The sequence below is a fragment of the Theropithecus gelada genome, chromosome 16, assembly GCF_003255815.1.
Source record: "Theropithecus gelada isolate Dixy chromosome 16, Tgel_1.0, whole genome shotgun sequence".
Classification (NCBI taxonomy): Eukaryota; Metazoa; Chordata; class Mammalia; order Primates; family Cercopithecidae; genus Theropithecus; species Theropithecus gelada.
Genome location: NC_037684.1, coordinates 13,884,705 through 13,902,827, shown reverse-complemented (window position 1 = coordinate 13,902,827; position 18,123 = coordinate 13,884,705). Strand labels below are relative to the sequence as shown.

Sequence of the window (18,123 nt, the reverse complement as noted above, 5' to 3'; positions counted from 1 at the left end):
CGGGGGGGGGGCTGTCGGAGAGCCCACACCGCGCCCCCCACCACCCGCGCGGGGGAAAAAAAACGAGAACCAAAATAAAAAAAAAAAAAAAAAAAAAAAAAAGAGTAGCTGCTAATGGTAAGGAGGTCTAACCTTCAATCTGATTCTTACAGAAAATAATGCTAAATCTCCAAAAGCCAGGGCAATTGCAAATTCTTTTGTGATAAAATATGCTGTAAGGCAGTAGAGACAATATGCCTGATAAAACACACCTGGAGAAAGCATGGTCTTCCTTCTACATAGCCAGGAAGAAAACCCATGGTGTCATGTGTTCATAATACCACTCCACGTACAGTGGACTAACTTAAGTACAAAAGAGGTTTTAATCATTTGAAAGGGCACAGATGTGAATGAAATTCAAGATGTTTTAATCCCAAATCCTGGTGTCAAATCACAATGAATTTTAGAAGGTGCCAGAGACTGTCAGTCCAAACTTGTATATATGAGAAAGCCCTAGATTTTCTAGTATAGTGTGTGATTTTCATCCTGAATTTATTTTATGCTGGGGTGCCATTCCAAGATCCTGGATGTAAAGAAACATGATTAGGGGGCTACCACATTTCAGATCCAAAGCAAGTAGAATACATCAGTTACCAGTTTTTTCTTACAGTATCAGCTTCAAAGATTCATATACTCAGCCAGGCACAGTGGCTCATGCCTGTAATCTCAGCATTTTGGGAGGTCAAGACAGGCGGATCCCTTGAGGTCAGGAGTTTGAGAGCAGCCTGGCCAACATGGTGAAACCCTGTCTCTACTAAAAATACAAAAACTAGCCAGTTATAGTGGCGTATGCCTGTAATCCCAGCTACTCAGAGGGTTGAGGCAGGAGAATTGCTTGAAGCCGGGAGGTGGAGGTTGCAGTGAGCCGAGATTGCGCCACTGCACTCCAGCCTGGGTGATAGAGCCAGACTCTGTCTCCAAAAACAAAACAAAACAAAAAGATTCATGTGTTCTATTCAGTTAAATGGTAAAGATAATAACATTTTCATTCCAGTCACACAGAATAACTAGATCCTGTTTTTACTGGGTTAAATATGAGTTTATTTTCAGTTAGCACCTGTTCATTTACTTATTCTGGATTAATAAAGGGCTGGAAGGCTGTAAATATTAATGAGTCAGCATGATGGCCTTTGGCTTCTTCAGAAAGATTGCATGATAAACTCCCCCACCCTTTTCCGAGCAGTCTACCTTACTAGGAAAGGCAGTTTCATGTGGAGGGCAATCTGTCATTTTTGAATAAGGGCAAGAGTCTGAGGTCCATTCTGAGTCACTATGAATAGAGCTCTAGTATTGGTTGGTCCCCAGGGAAACTGGTGGTTAAATACTGTGAGAATCTTTATCAGACAGGAAATGACAACTCATTAAAATACTAGCCGTTAAGCCTGTTTAGATCACTGCCTAGGGAGCAGGAAGGAAAATTTAACTCTATAATGTTTGACTAAAATATGCACATTTCTGAAGACGGAGAATTATTTACAAGATTGTTACCGAGAAAGGGAATTGCTAGGCTGTCTTGTTGCTCATCTTCTCCCACACCCTCTTTTTGCCTCTTTTGTACATGTAACAGATCAGCTTGTAATGAGAATAGGATAGGGAAGGACTTTAATTTCATTCCTGAAAGTGTATCCTACTAGTGCCTTAAATGTAAAATTCAGTCTCTTCAGCAGAAGAGGCGGTTGTTGGCTTCAGTTAGAACAGAACCATTTTCTACATAGGAGTCTACTCCTGTGCTCCTGGGCCAAATCTCAATTGATAGAATTCTCTGGGGTCAGAGGATAAATTTGATGTATTGATTTACATACAGTGGTCGTCATTCAATCAAGAAAATTCTAAAGACCCTGATATTCATTTAGAACATAATTAAATTTTATAACTCAGGGCACAGGTTTTCAGTCTCCTGAAGTTGGGCTATCCAGATTTGGTGGGGGCGGGGACAGGGGCTAGCTCTGTTGCCCAGGCTGGAGCAACCTCTGCCTCCCAGGCCCAGGTGATTCTCCCACCTCCTGTCGCATGCCAGCATGCCCAGCCAATTTTTAAATTTTTTGTAGGGATGAGGTCTCACTATATTGCCCAGGCTGGTCTTGAACTCATAGGCTCAAGTGATCCTCCCACCTTGGCCTCCCAAAGTGCTGGGATTACAGTGAACCACCAAGCCCAGCACCCTTTACTTTTTATAGTACCCTGACCTGAATTTTCTCCTGAAAAAAAAAAAAAATTTTTTTTTTTCATTTATAAGCTTTCAGGCATCTGACTTATGACACTCTGAGATTCTTTAGGTTTTGTGATTAATCATCAGAGGGAATACTAACCCAGCACAAACAATGGAATAAAGGTAAAAAACTGTTGTGCCCAGACTTTTTTCTAAGACAAAAGGCGTATTACTGTTTGTAAAGAGGCTATCGCCTCCTTACTAGAATTTATGTCAGAATGTTTTTCAGAAGGGTAAATGTAACCTATGTGCTCACATTAATGCTAAGATCCTCCAAAAAGTGTTTGAGAAAGGAGCAGAGCCTACATTCAATAAAAAAAAAAATTACTTTATTAATGCTGGTAAAATATTCTTAGGCTTAGAGACTTCAACTGCTTAGACTTTTTTTTTTTTTTTTTTTTTAACGGAGTCTCGCTCTGTCGCCCAGGCCGGCCTGCAATGGCGCGATCTCAGCTCACTGCAACCTACGCCTCCCGGGTTCAAGCATTTCTCCTGCCTCAGCCTCCCGAGTACCTGGGATTACAGGCATGCACCACCATGCCCAGCTAGTTTTATTTGTATTTTTAGTAGAGATGGGGTTTCTCCATGTTGGTCAGGCTGGTCTCGAACTCCCAACCTCAGGTGATCCACCTGCCTCGGCCTCCCAAAGTGCTGGGATTACAGGTGTGAGCCACCGCACCCAGCCAACTGCTTAGACTTTAAGTATACACTCTGTAAATAGGACTAAACAACAAGGTGAATCAATCTTTTTTGTTTGTTTTTTAAGAGACAGGTTCTCCTCTGTAGCCCAGGCTAGAGAGTAGTGGTGTGATTTTAGATCACTACAGCCTCAACCTCCTGGGTTCAAGCAGTCCTCCCCACTCAGCCTCTTGAGTAACTAGGACTACAGGTGTGCACCATACCTGGTTAATTTTGTGTGTGGGTGTAGAGACAGGAGTCTTATTATGTTGCCCAAGCCGATCTTGAACTCTTAGACTCAAGCAGTCCTCCCACCTCAGCCACCCAAAGTGCTCAGATTACTGGCATGAGCCACCCTATCCTGCCTGGCCAGATTTCAGATCTTATTTATTTATTATCTATCTAATCTATTGATTTATTGAGAGAGAGAGAGACAGGGTCTTGCTCTTTCACTAAGGCTGGAGTGCAGTGGTTCAGTCCTAGCTTACTTTAACCTTGAACTCCTAGGCTCACAGGATCCTCCCATCTCAACCTCTTGAATAGCTAGGAATACAGGCACTTGCCATTACACCCAGCTATTTTTTTAAACTTTTGTAGAGACAGGGGTCTCACTATGTTGTCCAGGCTGGTCTCAAACTCTTGTCCTCAAGTCCTCCTGCCTCAGCCTCCCAAAGTACTGGGATTACAAGCATGACCCGTCACACCCAGCCTAAAATACAGATTTCTTGTCACATAAGTGATTTCCAGAAGCAGAGTAACATATACATTAAAAACCATAGAAAAATAATAGATTTTGTTTGCAATTTGGCTAGGGCTCTTGGCAGAATTTTGCCCAAATGTTATTTTGAATGGAGATTTATATATATATATATATAATATATATATATTTTTTTTTTTAAACGATTTTTTTTTACGATATTTAAGTTTGCCAGTAACTTTCTCTTAGGTCTGTTTAACAGATTCTAGATATGTAAGCATGGGAAAATATTGTTCCCATGAAACCAATTTTGAGCTCTGAGTATGTTTCGAGTCTATGTTTTTTTCTTTAAATAAAAAAAAACTTTTATTTGCATTCCTGAGTTGTTTTTTTTTTTAACAGAAGTTAACAATAACAAAAGTGTAAAAATTGCCACTAGCATCATTTGTTGGAAAAGGGTTTGTTTGTTTCGGAGACAGGATCTCACTGTTTTACCCAGGCTGGAACGGAGTGGCTATTCACAGGCATGATTATAGCTCACTAAGCCTCCATCCCAATTCCTGGGCTCAAGAGAGCCTCCTGCTCAGCCTCCAAATTAGCTGGGACTACAGGCATGCGCCACCAGGCCCAGTGGAAAGTTTTTTTTTTAATCTTATATATGCTGTTATGTTTGTGCCAGGAATAAAAATATGAAGATACTACTACCCACTAAGATTTTTCTACCCACTGTGTTGAAGGTTCACAGCAAGGAAAAGCAAATGAGATCGACTTTTTTTTTTTTTTTTTTTTGTCGCCTAGGCTGGAGTGCAGTCTCATTTGCAACCCCCACCTCCCAAGTTCAAGCAATTCTTGTGCCTTAGCCTCCCGAGTAGTTGGGACTGCAGGCATGTGCCACCATGCCTGGCTAATTTTTTTGTATTTTTAGTACAGACAGGATTTCGCCATGTTGCCCAGGCTGGTCTCAAACTCGTGAGTCATGGTGCCAGAACTACTACTTTCTTTCTTTTTTTTTTTTTTTTTTTTTTTTTTTTTTGAGACGGAGTTTCGCTCTGTCCCCCAGGCTGGAGTGCAGTGACCGGATCTCAGCTCACTGCAAGCTCCACCTCCTCCTCACGCCATTCTCCTGCCTCAGCCTCCCAAGTAGCTGGGACTACAGGCACCAGCCACTTCGCCCGGCTAGTTTTTTGTATTTTTTAGTAGAGACGGGGTTTCACCATGTTAGCCAGGATGATCTCGATCTCCTGACCTCGTGATCCGCCCGTGTCGGCCTCCCAAAGTGCTGGGATTACAGGCTTGAGCCACCGCGCAAGGCCTTCTTTCTTTTTTTTTTTTTTTTTTTTTTTTTTGAGATGGAGTCTCGTTCTGTCGCCCAGGCTGGAGTGCAGTGGTGCGATCTCAGCTCACTGCAAGCTCCGCCTCTTGGGTTCACGCCATTCTCGTGCCTCGGCCTCCCGAGTGGCTGGGACTACAGGCGCCCGCCACCACACCCAGCTAATTTTTTTGTATTTTTAGTAGAGACAGGGTTTCACCATGTTAGCCAGGATGGTCTCGATTTCCTGACCTTGTGATCCGCCCACCTCGGCCTCCCAAAGTGCTGGGATTACAGGTGTGTGCCACCGCACCCAGCCCTTTTTTTGTTTTTCTAAAGCTTTCTCACCTAGAGCCAAGTACCTACTTACATAGCTAGTTTAGGTATATTTTAGTCCTGCAGTTGACTAAAAAAATCGTTCTGTGTCTGTTTGTTCTCCTCCTACTTTGTGTTCTTCTGTGTCACAAAATTGTAATTCTTTGTTTTGTTTTGTTTTGAGACAGAGTCTCGCTCTGTCACCCAGGCTGGAGTGCAGTACACAATCTAGGCTCACGGCAACCACCTCCGAGGTTCAAACGATTCTCCTGCCTTAGCCTCCCGAGTAGCTGGGACTACGGGTGCCCACCATGGTGCCTGACTTTTTTTTTTTTTTTTTTTTTGTATTTTTTTTTTGTATTTTTAGTAGAGACAGGGTTTCACCATGCTGGCCAGGCTGGTCTCGAACTCCTGACCTCAGGTGATCTGCCCGCCTCAGCCTCCCAAAGTGCTGTGATTACAGACATGAGCCATCACGCCCAGCCGAAATTGTAATTATTTGAATTTAATCAGAGCTTAAGGGCAAATTGGAGGACTTCCCCGACTTACTATGGGATGAGATTAGAGTCTTTAGCAAGGTGCACAGGGTTGCAAGAATGTAATGGCTTGGGAAGAATGGCATTTAGGGTATTTCCTAAACCAACTATGGAAAGCCTTTGAACTGTGTTGCAAGTTATTACTCCCACCCCATGTGTGCACTTTAAGTCAATCTTAGGCCGGGCGCGGTGGCTCAAGCCTGTAATCCCAGCACTTTGGGAGGCCGAGACGGGTGGATCACGAGGTCAGGAGATCGAGACCATCCTGGCTAACATGGTGAAACCCCGTCTCTACTAAAAAATACAAAAAACTAGCCGGGCGCGGTGGCGGGCACCTGTAGTCCCAGCTACTCGGAAGGCTGAGGCAGGAGAATGGCGTGAACCCGGGAGGCGGAGCTTGCAGTGAGCAGAGATCCGGCCACTGCACTCCAGCCTGGGCGGCAGAGCGAGACTCCGTCTCAAAAAAAAAAAAAAAAAAAAAAGTCAATCTTAAATGTCAGAATGGACTCTTGCTTCTGGTCTGCTGCTTGAGAATAACTTGATGGATAAGATTTAGAGCTGGCGGCCGGGCGCGGTGGCTCAAGCCTGTAATCCCAGCACTTTGGGAGGCCGAGACGGGCGGATCACGAGGTCAGGAGATCGAGACCATCCTGGTTAATATGGTGAAACCCCGTCTCTACTAAAAAGTACAAAAAAACTAGCCGGGCAAGGTGGCGGGCGCCTGTGGTCCCAGCTACTTGGGAGGCTGAGGCAGGAGAATGGCGTGAACCCGGGAGGCGGAGCTTGTAGTGAGCTGAGATCTGGCCACTGCACTCCAGCCTGGGCAACAGAGCGAAACTCCGTCTCAAAAAAAAAAAAAAAAAAAAAAAAGATTTAGAGCTGGCATTATTGTTTGCCTTAAATGCATGTTAAGAGTGAGAGCTGTAATTTCTATTTTTATCTAGTCCATTACTAAAGTAGCTTTAGTGATAATTAAGCAAACTATAGTATAAGAGTACTTTGTTGAAGCTGAGGCATCAGTAGCCTAAGCCATTGTTTGTAGAGGTAGAGAAATGGAAAACAGAAGTAACTAAAATTTTGATGACAATTTGGGAAACTAAGGTGGGAGGATCTTTTGAGGCCAGGAATTTGAGAACAGCCTGGGCAACATAGTGAGACTCCATCTCTATAAAATATAAAAAGAAGAAAAGTAATAATAATAAATAAAACTTTTAACCTCTTCTCTGTTTTCAGCTGTTTTCCTAGTCTTTCATGGAAACCTACATAGAGACACATAACAAATTGATATATTAATCTCAGCATTATCCTCAAGATAAATTATACATCATGTGAATACACATCATGTGATATACTCTATCAGCTACAATGTATCTATCAGCTAAAGCATATCTCTTTTTTAAATTATTATGGGTACAAAAAGTGTATCTCTTAATGGACTTACAATGGCAAATTATTTACCTTTTCAAATTATTTTGAAGGGAATCTAGAATTATTATTTCCAGTCCCTTCTTCATTTCCCTAAAAAACAAAAACATTTTACTCTTTCTAACATTTGGGTCTTGGTTCTTAATTTTCTCTTAAATAATGGCTTGACTATGGCTATCCCTGGTAGATTTAAATTACAACTTAGAGTACTGGTTTTTGTTTTTGTTTTTGTTTTGCTTTGCGACAGAGTTTCCCTCTTTTTCCCCAGGCTGGAGGACAGTGGCACACTGCAACCGCCACCTCCCGGGTTCAAGCGATTCTTCCGCCTCAGCCCCGGACTAGCTGGGATTACAGGCGCATGCCACCACACCTGGCTAATTTTTTGTATTTTTAATAGAGACGGGGTTTCGCCATGTTGGCCAGGTTGGTCTCGAACTCCTGACCTCAAGTGATCCGCCTGCCTCAGTCTCCCAAAGTGCTGGGATTACAGGTGTGAACCGCCGCACCCGGCCTTGTTTTTGTTTTTGTTTGAGATGGAGTCTCACTTTGTTGCCCAGGGTAGAGTACAGTGGCACAATCTTGGCTCACTGCAGTCTCCGCTTCCCAGGTTCAAGCGGATCCTCCTGCCTCAGCCCCCACTAGTAGATGAGATTACAGGCATGCGCCACCATGCCTGGCTACTTTTGGTTTTTAGCGGGGGGTGTTTTGTTTTTTTGTTTTGAGATGGAATCTCGCTCAGCTGCCCAGGCTGGAGTGAAGTGGTGCGATGTGGGCTCACTGCAACCACTGTCTCCCGGGTTCAAGCAATTCTTCCATCTCAGCCTCCCAAGTAGCTGGGATTACAGACACCTGCCACCATGCCCGGCTAATTTTTTTTTTTTTTTTGGAGACGGAGTCTCGTTCAGCCGCTCAGGCTGGAATGGAGTGGTGCGATCTGGGCTCACTGCAACCACCGTCTCCTGGGTTCAAGCGATTCTCCCATCTCAGCCTCTTGAGTAGCTGGGGTTACAGGCACTCGCCATCATGCCCGGCTAATTTTTGTATTTTAGTAGAGACAGAATTTCACCATGTTGGCCAGGCTGGTCTTGAACTCCTGACCTCAGGTGATCCACCCGCCTCGGCCTCCCAGAGTGCTAGGATTACAGGCGTGAACCATCGCAGCTGGCCTAATTTTTGTCTTTTTGGTAGAGACAGGGTTTCGCCATGTTGGCCAGGCTGTTGTTTTTTGTGTTTTGTTTTGTTTTTTGTTTTTTGAGACGGAGTCTCACTCTGTCACCCAGGCTGGAGTGCAATGGTGTGATCTCAGCTCGCTGCAACCTCCACCTCCTGGGTTCAAGAGATTCTTCTGCCTCAGCCTCCTGAGTAGCTGGGATTACAGGCATGTGCCACCACACCCAGCTAATTTTTGTATTTTTAGTAGAGACAGGGTTTCACTGTGTTGGCCAGGCTGATCTCGAACTCCTGACCTCGTGATCTCCCCACTTCGGCCTCCCCTAGTGTTGGGATTACAGGCGTGAGCCACTGCGCCTGGCCAGAGTACTGTTAAAGAGAAAAAAATTGATTTATGAAAAAGAAATTTCTTTTTTTTTTTTTTTTTGAGACGGAGTCTCGCTCTGTCGCCCGGGCTGGAGTGCAGTGGCCGGATCTCAGCTCACTGCAAGCTCCGCCTCCCGGGTTTACGCCATTCTCCTGCCTCAGCCTCCCAAGTAACTGGGACTACAGGCACCTGCCATCTCACCCGGCTAGTTTTTTGTATTTTTTAGTAGAGACGGGGTTTCACCGTGTTCGCCAGGATGGTCTCGATCTTCTGACCTCGTGATCCACCCGTCTCGGCCTCCCAAAGTGCTGGGATTACAGGCTTGAGCCACCGCGCCCGGCCAAAGAAATTTCTTATAAATTTGCAGTTTTCTTTATGTTGTTGTTGTTGTTTTGAGAAGTAGTTTCACTCTTGTTGCCCAGGCTGGAGTGCAATGGCACGATCTCGGCTCACCGCAGCCTCTGCCTCCCAGGTTCAAGCGATTCTCCTGCCTCAGCCTCGCTAGTAGCTGGGATTATAGGCATGTGCCACCACGCCCGGCTAATTTTGTATTTTTAGTAGAGACGTGCTTTCTCCATGTTGGTCAGGCTGGTCTCGAACTCCCGACCTCAGGTGATCCACCCGCCTCGGCCTCCCAAAGTGCTGGGATTACAGTCAGGAGCCACCGCACCCAGCCACATAAATTTGCAGTTTTCAAAGTCAATTTTTTTGTACATATATTTATTCATATATTTAATTATATATATTTAAAATATTTTATATATTTTTTATATTCATGTCATTTATTTCTAGTCTAAATGGATGAGCTATTTGCATTCCCACCCATAATATATAAGAAAAGATTACTAGTCTACCTCCTTAACATAAGGCCACTTAAAAGTCAGGGCCAGGCACGGTGGCTCAGTGAGAGGCTAGTCTGAAGGTAATGAGTTCTCTAGATTGTTCACTCTGTCTTTGATGTCTGTCACAGGTCTTCTGGTCTGATCAGTGCAGTATTCACATTTATTATTTATGTGTGTTCAGGTCTTTTGTACTTCTTCAGTATTCACTAAAGAATTTTTTTTTTTTTTTTTTTTGAGGCCGGGTCTCTGTCACCCAGGCTAGAGTACAGTGGTGCGATCACAGCTCACTGCAGCCCTAAGCTTCCTGGGCTCTCACTGTAGCCTCCTGAGTAGCTGGGACTACAGGCACATGCCACCATTCTCAGCTCATTTTTGTATTTTTTGTAGAGACAGGGTTTCACCATGTTTCCCAGGATGGTATTGAACTCCTGGGCTCAAACCATCCTCCCACCTTGGCCTCCCAAAGTGCTGGGATTACAAGCATGAGCCACCGTACACGGCCTAAAGGACCTTTTTGACAACTTCACCCCTCACTGATCTCTCTTTTCTCCCTCCAATTCCTTTGGTATATATCTTCTGTACCAAAAACTTTAATATTGAATTGTACGTTATTTTGTTCACAGATCAGTTCGTGTGTGTGTGTGTGTGTGTGTGTGTGTGCATGCGCGTGCGCATCTGCCTGTGTTTTGAATCCAAATCTCCATAAATGATTTTAAGTTCCTCGTGGGCAGTTTGTTTTTTTGGCTTTTTTCCCAACAAAAGGAATCAAATAAGTATTTGGTGACTGATAGATAGATAGGATTAAAGAAAAGAATTCAGCCAGAAGTTAGGGATGCGTTAGCATCTGATAAAAATACAATAGCAAAAACTCTTCTACTCCTGCTTTTTGTTATAAAAAGTAGCAAGGAATTGTTCTAGAAAAGAAGTGAAGGCCAGGTGCAGTGGCTCACACCTGTAATCCCAGCACTTTGGGAAGCTGAGGCAGGGGGATCACGAGGTCAGGAGTTCAAGACCAGCCTGGCCGAGATGGTGAAACCCCCTTCTCTACTAAAAATACAAAAAAATTATCCAGGCATGGTGACAAGCACCTGTAATCCCAGCTGCTCAGGAGGCTAAGGCAGAGAGTTGCTTGAACCCGGTAGGCAGAGGTTGCAGTGAACCAAGATCACACCACTGCACTCCAGCCTGGGCAACAGAGCAAGACTACATCTCAAAAAAAAAAAAAAAAAAAAGTGAAGTAAGGCCAGGCGTCATGGCTCACACCTGTAATCCCAGCATTTTGGGAGGCTGAGGTGGGCAGATTACTTCAAGTCAGGAGTTCGAGACCAGCCTGGCCAACATGGTGAAACCCCGTCTCTACAAAAATTAGCTGGGCGTCATGGAGGGCACCTCTAATCCCAGCTACTTAGGAGTCTGAGGCAGGAGAATCACTTGAACCCGGGAGGTGGAGGTTGCAGTGGGTCGAGATCACGCCATTGCACTCCAGCGTGGGCGACAGAGCAAGACTCAGTCTCAAAAAAAAAAAAAAAAAGAAGTGAAGTGAATTTGAGTCAGGATACTTAACAGGACAAGCATTAGGCAGTGTTGCAAGTACATATTGGAATCTCTTTGGCTGGCTGTAAGAAAGAGTTTGAACTTATTTACGTCCTTAGCCCTATGTGACAGATAAGAAACTAAAAGGTACAGAAAATAGAGATGTTTGATTTTTTTAAGTTGCCCCAAGCTACCATTTTTAAAAACGCCTGCAAGCATGTCTAAAACAGGAGCCTGTTAGCTACAGTTGCCAAACCGGTTTAACAGCACTGCCTCCATGTATTCTGGGTGAGAAGGAGCTCCGAGTACATAAATGTATCAAAGATCACTATCCCAGTCATCTCAGAACAAGTTGTTACTAATGTACTGGAGTTTCTGTGCAAACCGTCTACCATAAACCATGAAATGATTCAAAGTTCATAGTTCCTTCTTTGTTCCTTTGTTAATCACTGACTTCTGACTAGTGGGAGGTGCCTCCCAAGTTTGCTAATGCATTCTTTTTGGATAAGGATGACGCACAGATTGTCCTAATAAGGACTTAGATTGAGAAAGACCGCCCCCTCTGAGAAGAGGGGACAAGTCAGAGAGAGGGCGGGCAGTTTCTTTTTTAACTAGGGATGACACAAGCATAAGTCATTTCCTTATTAATTGGTTCAAACCAGTTCTTACAGGAACTGGTGGTGATAAATGTGGGACTTCTGAGAAGTCATTCATTTTATTCTTTGTGCCACACCAGAGTACAGTATCAGCTGAGCTGGCCTTACTCTGGGGCTAACTCTCTTGCTGGGAGCGGTTCCTGATTTACAGCTCTTAGTCTCTCCCAGACGTGTTGGTGGGAGAGATTTTGCTTTTTAAGGGGTTGTTAGAAGGAAGAATTTTTTTTTTTTTTTTTTTTTTTTTACTAGAAAGAGCTCACAGAATTTCAGCAGTTCTCTGATTTTTATATTTTATTCCTCTTCCTATACAAATCCCTGCCTTTTGAGTCCAGGTGGTAAGTGCATTTTGTTTAACGTTTTTCCTGCTTTTCTTCCCAAATGTGTCTTTTTCCTCGGGCTACTGTACCCTGCCTGCTTCCAGTGCTGTCCCCGGCATAGGTCCATCTCTGCAGAAGCCATTTCAGGAGTACCTGGAGGCTCAACGGCAGAAGCTTCACCACAGAAGCGAAATGGGCACACCACAGGTAAGACTTTATTCCGGTTTCTTCTCCGCTCTGGGAAGTTTCAGGCTGAAATTACATTCACAGCTCTCACTCACATTTTTAGGCAAATAAGTGAGGTTGGTTTGCCAGTGTTCCTTGACAGAAGCTGAGTGTCTGTGTATGCTCTACTGGGAAATTTGTCTTTGTCTTAAACTAGAAAGTGTACTTCTGTACATCTTCTCCCAAAAACAAGGGTGGAGCCAATGGAAAACAATGGTTCTGTTACATAGAATGAGTTGTTGCCTTGATCTTAAATTAGTAGATATACTCCCCAGGTGGATTAAAAAGTTAAAACTTACAGCGTAACAAAGTATTAGACTTACTGAGGTGACTTGAATATCTCCCTTTGATTTTCACTCTGTTTTTCTTTTCACCCATGGGAAAATGATAATTTTTTAATAAACCAAGGTTCTTACCATAGCTGAACTTTAAAACTTAGACTGTCTTTTCTGTAAACGATTCTGAGGCAAAGGGAAATGACTAGAAGAGGATGAGTAAGCAATAACCTGAAATGGGAAACTCGAGGGAAGCACAGTATTTTTTGTTTGGTTTGGTTTGGTTCATTTTTTGTTTGTTTGTTTGTTTTTTGAGACAGGAGTTTCGCTCTTGTTGCCCAAGCTGGAGTGCGATGGTGCAATCTCCGCTCACTGCATTCTCCGCCTCCCGGGTTCAAGCGATTCTCCTGCCTCAGCCTCCCGAGTAGCTGCGATTCCAGGCGCGCGCCACCACACCAGCTAATTTTTTGTATTTTAGTAGAAATAGGGTTTCACCATGTTAGCCAGGCTGGTCCAGAACTCCTGACCTCAGATGATCTGCCTGCCTTGGCCTCCCAAAGTGCTGAGATTACAGACGTGAGCTACCGCGCCCGGCCAGAAGCACCGTTTTTTTAATGGCCTTGCACTCTTTATGTGGACCTTTGCTGCCCTCAATTGACCAAACATGACATCAGAAACAGATACATTTATGTGTTTTAAAAACAGCTCCTAATACTAGAACAAAAATATTTAACTGTCTTGACAGTACTCACAAATATCTGCGTGGTAACTTCGGAGTTGAGTTTAATCAAAGAGTTTTTTCTTAGGTCCTAGTAGAAGAGCTAACCTCACACTCACCCCATTCTAAACTATATGAATCAACATTGATTTTACATCCAGCAACGTGAAATCTTGCTAGTTGGGTGTGAAAAGGAGAGGAATGGGTGTTTTGGAGTAGCTGGGGTTGCTTACTTTTCAGTTTTAATTCTTCAGGTTTTGTAAGTTACACACTTCAAGTTTTCATTATTTTCCTTAAAGCATTATAGATGACCCTCTTTTTACTACTGAACAAATGAAACCTTTTTCACTGCATTGTTCTGCATTTATTTCTACAGGGAGAAAACTGGTTGTCGTGGATGTTTGAAAAGTTGGTCGTTGTGATGGTGTGTTACTTCATCCTATCTATCATTAACTCCATGGCACAAAGTTATGCCAAACGAATCCAGCAGCGGTTGAACTCAGAGGAGAAAACTAAATAAGCAGAGAAAGTTTTACACTGCAAAAATTGGAGTGGATGGGTTCTGCCTTAAATTGGGAGGACTCCAAGCCAGGAAGGAAAATTCCCTTTTCCAACCTGTATCAATTTTTACAACTTTTTTCCTGAAAGCAGTTTAGTCCATACTTTGCACTGACATACTTTTTCCTTCTGTGCTAAGGTAAGGTATCCACCCTCAATCCAATCCACCTTGTGTGTTCTTAGGGTGGAATGTGATGTTCAGCAGCAAACTTGCAACAGACTGGCCTTCTGTTTGTTACTTTCAAAAGGCCCACATGATACAATTAGAGAATTCCCACCACACAAAAAAAGTTCCTAAGTATGTTAAATATGTCAAGCTTTTTAGGCTTGTCACAAATGATTGCTTTGTTTTCCTAAGTCATCAAAATGTATATAAATTATCTAGATTGGATAACAGTCTTGCATGTTTATCATGTTACAATTTAATATTCCATCCTGCCCAACCTTCCTCTCCCACCCTCAAAAAAGGGCCATTTTATGATGCATTGCACACCCTCTGGGGAAATTGATCTTTAAATTTTGAGACAGTATAAGGAAAATCTGGTTGGTGTCTTACAAGTGAGCTGACACCATTTTTTATTCTGTATATTTAGAATGAAGTCTTGAAAAAAACTTTATAAAGACATCTTTGATCATTCCAAAATTGTGTCCGTTTTCTTGAGCGTTTTGATTTTTTACTTTTAGCTTATACCAGCTGAATGGCAGCCTTGCCTAATCCACCTACAACAAGATTTCTTAAGCCTTCTTTTATTTGCATGAGAGAGCCACTACCAAGGCATGTTTTGTTATGCTGAGACTGGGCTGCTGCATATTGCTAAATGGTACCTCTGGGATTGGCCTACCTGGGAATTTCTTGGTTTGTGAAAATAGGAGAGGAGAGATATTTCATACAAGTGAAAGTATACTGGAGAGAGAAATTACCCATTTCTAAAAAGCACCACACTCTGTCGTATCTGTGTTAATGTTTTCTAGCCTGTACTCTGGTTTCAACAGACACAAATTTATATGTAACCTAGTTTTCTTGCCTTTCTGTAAGTGTTTTATTCTTAATGTTATTTTTTTCCATTGGGACGTTTTTGATTGAACTTGTTCATTTTGTTTTGCTTGGGAGGAAAATAAGCAATTTTACTTTTTCCTTTAGGAGCATTATGAGCATTATGTCAGAATAGAATAGAATTGGGGTTCGATCTCAACAGGCCGGAAATGCCTGGGTTTTTTTGTTTGTTTTTGTTTTTGTTTTTTATCAAATCCTGCCTGAATGTCTGCTTGTTTTGCCTACCATCGTGACATCTCCATGGCTGTACCACCTTGTCGGGTAGCTTATCAGACTGATGTTGACTGTTGAATCTCATGGCAACACCAGTCGATGGGCTGTCTGACATTTTGGTATCTTTCATCTGACCATCCATATCCAATGTTCTCATTTAAACATTACCCAGCATCATTGTATATAATCAAAAACTCTGGTCCTTCTGTCTGGTGGCACTTTGAGTCTTGTGCCATAATGCAGCAGTGTGGAGGGAGGATTTTATGGGGAAATGGGGATAGTTTTCATGACCACAAATAAATAAATAAGGAAAAGTAAGCTGCATTGTGGGTTTTGAAAAGGTTATTATACTTCTTAACAATTTTTTTTTCAGGGACTTTTCTAGCAGTATGACTGTTACTTGACCTTCTTCGAAAAGAATTCCCAAAACGCTTTATTTTAGATAGATTAACATTAACCAACATATTTTTTTTTTAGATCAAGTCAGAATAAATTTCTAAGTCGGCCTCTAGTCATGTTTCATCTCTTTCACCTGCATTTTATTTGGTGTTTGTCTGAAAGGAAAGAGGAAAGCAAATACGAATTGTACTATTTGTACCAAATCTTTGGGATTCGTTGGCAAATAATTTCAGTATGGTGTATTATTAAATAGAAAAAAAAATGTGTTCCCTAGGTTGAAGGTGTAATTGATACGTTTGACTTATGATGACCGTTTATGCACTATCTTTCAAATGAATTTGCTTTCAAAATAAATGAAAAACAGCTCTCCTTTCCTCTTTTAAGTGTTCAGCTGTGGCATGCCCAAAGGTTCCTGCTGGATTCCAGCTGGGGCGGTGTGATACCCTTCTTTTTCAGCTGTTCGTGCCTTCCTTTTTCGTATTTCGTATCCACCAAAGTGGAGACAACTACATGATCCCAAAGATACACAGTACCTACTTAATTCCAGCTGATGAGACACCAGAGCATTTGCAAGTGGATGGTTTGGTATCACCGTAAATAAAAAGAGGGCCTGGGAATTCTTGCAATTCCATCTCTACTTTGTATAAGTCTCATTTTGTGCCTTACACATCTGCAGTGTTTTATCATGTTCCAACTTGGTGACTGTCAAGCAGTGCAATACATTAGCAGTTTATCACTGAAGAGCTGAGGAGCACCTCCCTTAAAACAGACAATGTCAGCCGGGCGCGGTGGCTCACGCCTGTAATCCCAGCACTTTGGGAGGCCGAGGCGGGCAGATCACCTGAGGTCGGGAGTTTGAGACCAGGCTGGCCAACATGGAGAAACCCTGTCTCTACTAAAAATACAAAAAATTAGCCGGGCGTGGTGATACACGCCTATAATCCCAGCTATTCAGGAGGCTGAGGCAGGAGAATCGCTTGAACCCAGGAGGCAGAGGTTGCAGTGAGCCGAGATAGCACCACTGCACTCCAGCCTGGGCGACAGAGCAAGACAAAAAAAAAAACAGACCGTGTCACATGAAAATGTGCAATGTCCAGTTTTCCCATAGTTTTCTGCATTCCCTGTGTATGCATAATCTGGAGTATGAGTCTGGGAAGGAAGAGGTTTTTACTTTCATTTGGATAGTAGCCACCTCTCCATTCCCTACGAATGCTAGAATGAAGTTTTTGGGTTTTTTTGTTTTTTATTTTTATTTTTTGTTTTTTTGAGACAGAGTCTCGCTCCATCACCCACGCTGGAGTGCAATGGTACAATCTCGGCTCACTGCAACTTCTGCCTCCCAGGTTCAAGCGATTCTCCTGCCTCAGCCTCCAGAGTAGTTGGGATTTCAGGCACCCACCACCACGCCAGGCTAGTTTTTGTATTTTTAGTAGAGATGAGGTTTCGCCATGTTGGTCAGGCTGGTCTCGAATTCCTGACCTCAGGTGATCCACCCGCCTCGGCCTCCCAAAGTTCTGGGATCACAGATGTGAGCCACCGTGCCCACCTAGAATGAAGTTTCTTAAATACACTAGTTAATTATTGAAACATACGCAGTATTGAGTGCTCCTAAACAAACAAGCTCAGTCTCTGCCCACAGTGTGCTCTGTGCTATCCACAGCCTTAGTAGGACAACATGAGGCTTTTTGTCATTTCACCAGTCATTCAACAATGACTCAATCTGAGTATGGATCATGTACTAGCTAAGTTAAATAACCAGTTGGGCTTATGTACCCTGAGGTGAATTGTTTAGCCTGACCCATGTGTAAGAAGGTCACAGAGATTCCCAACCTTTTAGTATCAAAAAGCTTTTCCATATATTACTTTGAAACCCATTTTCCCCCATGTGTAATAGTCTGTGTTAATGGTGGTTCAGGTTTCTTCCACATAGTTTGTGACCTGAAAAAGTTTAAAAGAGCCTTGGTTTCTTTCATCTATAAAAATAAAAGAGATAGAAGGACAGTTTATCTAAGGAATAAATCGGTAACATGTAAAGTACTGAAATAGGCTGGGTGCAGTGGCTCACGCTTATAATCCCAATACTTGGGAAGGCCAAGGCAGGAGGATCCCTTGAGGCCAAGAGTTCAATAAATAGGGCCAGGCACGATGGCTCACACCTGTAATCCCAGCACTTTGGGAGGCTGAGGCGAGCGGATCACCTGAGGTCGGGAGTTCGAGACCAGCCTGACCAACATGGAGAAACCACATCTCTACTAAAAATACAAAAAAGTAGCCGGGCATGGTGGCACACGCCTATAATCCCAGCAAGAGTTCAATAAAGAAAAGTAAGGCCGGGCGCGGTGGCTCAAGCCTGTAATCCCAGCACTTTGGGAGGCCGAGACGGGCGGATCACGAGGTCAGGAGATCGAGACCATCCTGGCTAATACGGTGAAACCCCGTCTCTACTAAAAAATACAAAAAACTAGCCGGGCGAAGTGGCGGGTGCCTGTAGTCCCAGCTACTCGGGAGGCTGAGGCAGGAGAATGGCGTGAACCCGAGAGGAGGAGCTTGCAGTGAGCTGAGATCCGGCCACTGCACTCCAGCCTGGG

The 18,123-nt window shown here is 43.3% G+C and overlaps 1 protein-coding gene across 1 annotated transcript in view; it reads left to right on the top strand.

Moving 5' to 3' along the window:
* VMP1 (vacuole membrane protein 1) overlaps positions 1-16,166 on the top strand; it is a 116,523-nt gene extending 100,357 nt beyond the window's left edge. Inside the window, exons 10-12 of the mRNA XM_025361854.1 lie at positions 7,484-7,515; positions 12,198-12,300; positions 13,688-16,166. Coding sequence (XP_025217639.1) covers positions 7,484-7,515; positions 12,198-12,300; positions 13,688-13,831 — 279 coding nt within the window. The 3' untranslated portion in view covers positions 13,832-16,166. The remainder of the gene's footprint in view (positions 1-7,483; positions 7,516-12,197; positions 12,301-13,687) is intronic.
* The last annotated feature ends 1,957 nt before the right edge of the window (positions 16,167-18,123 follow it).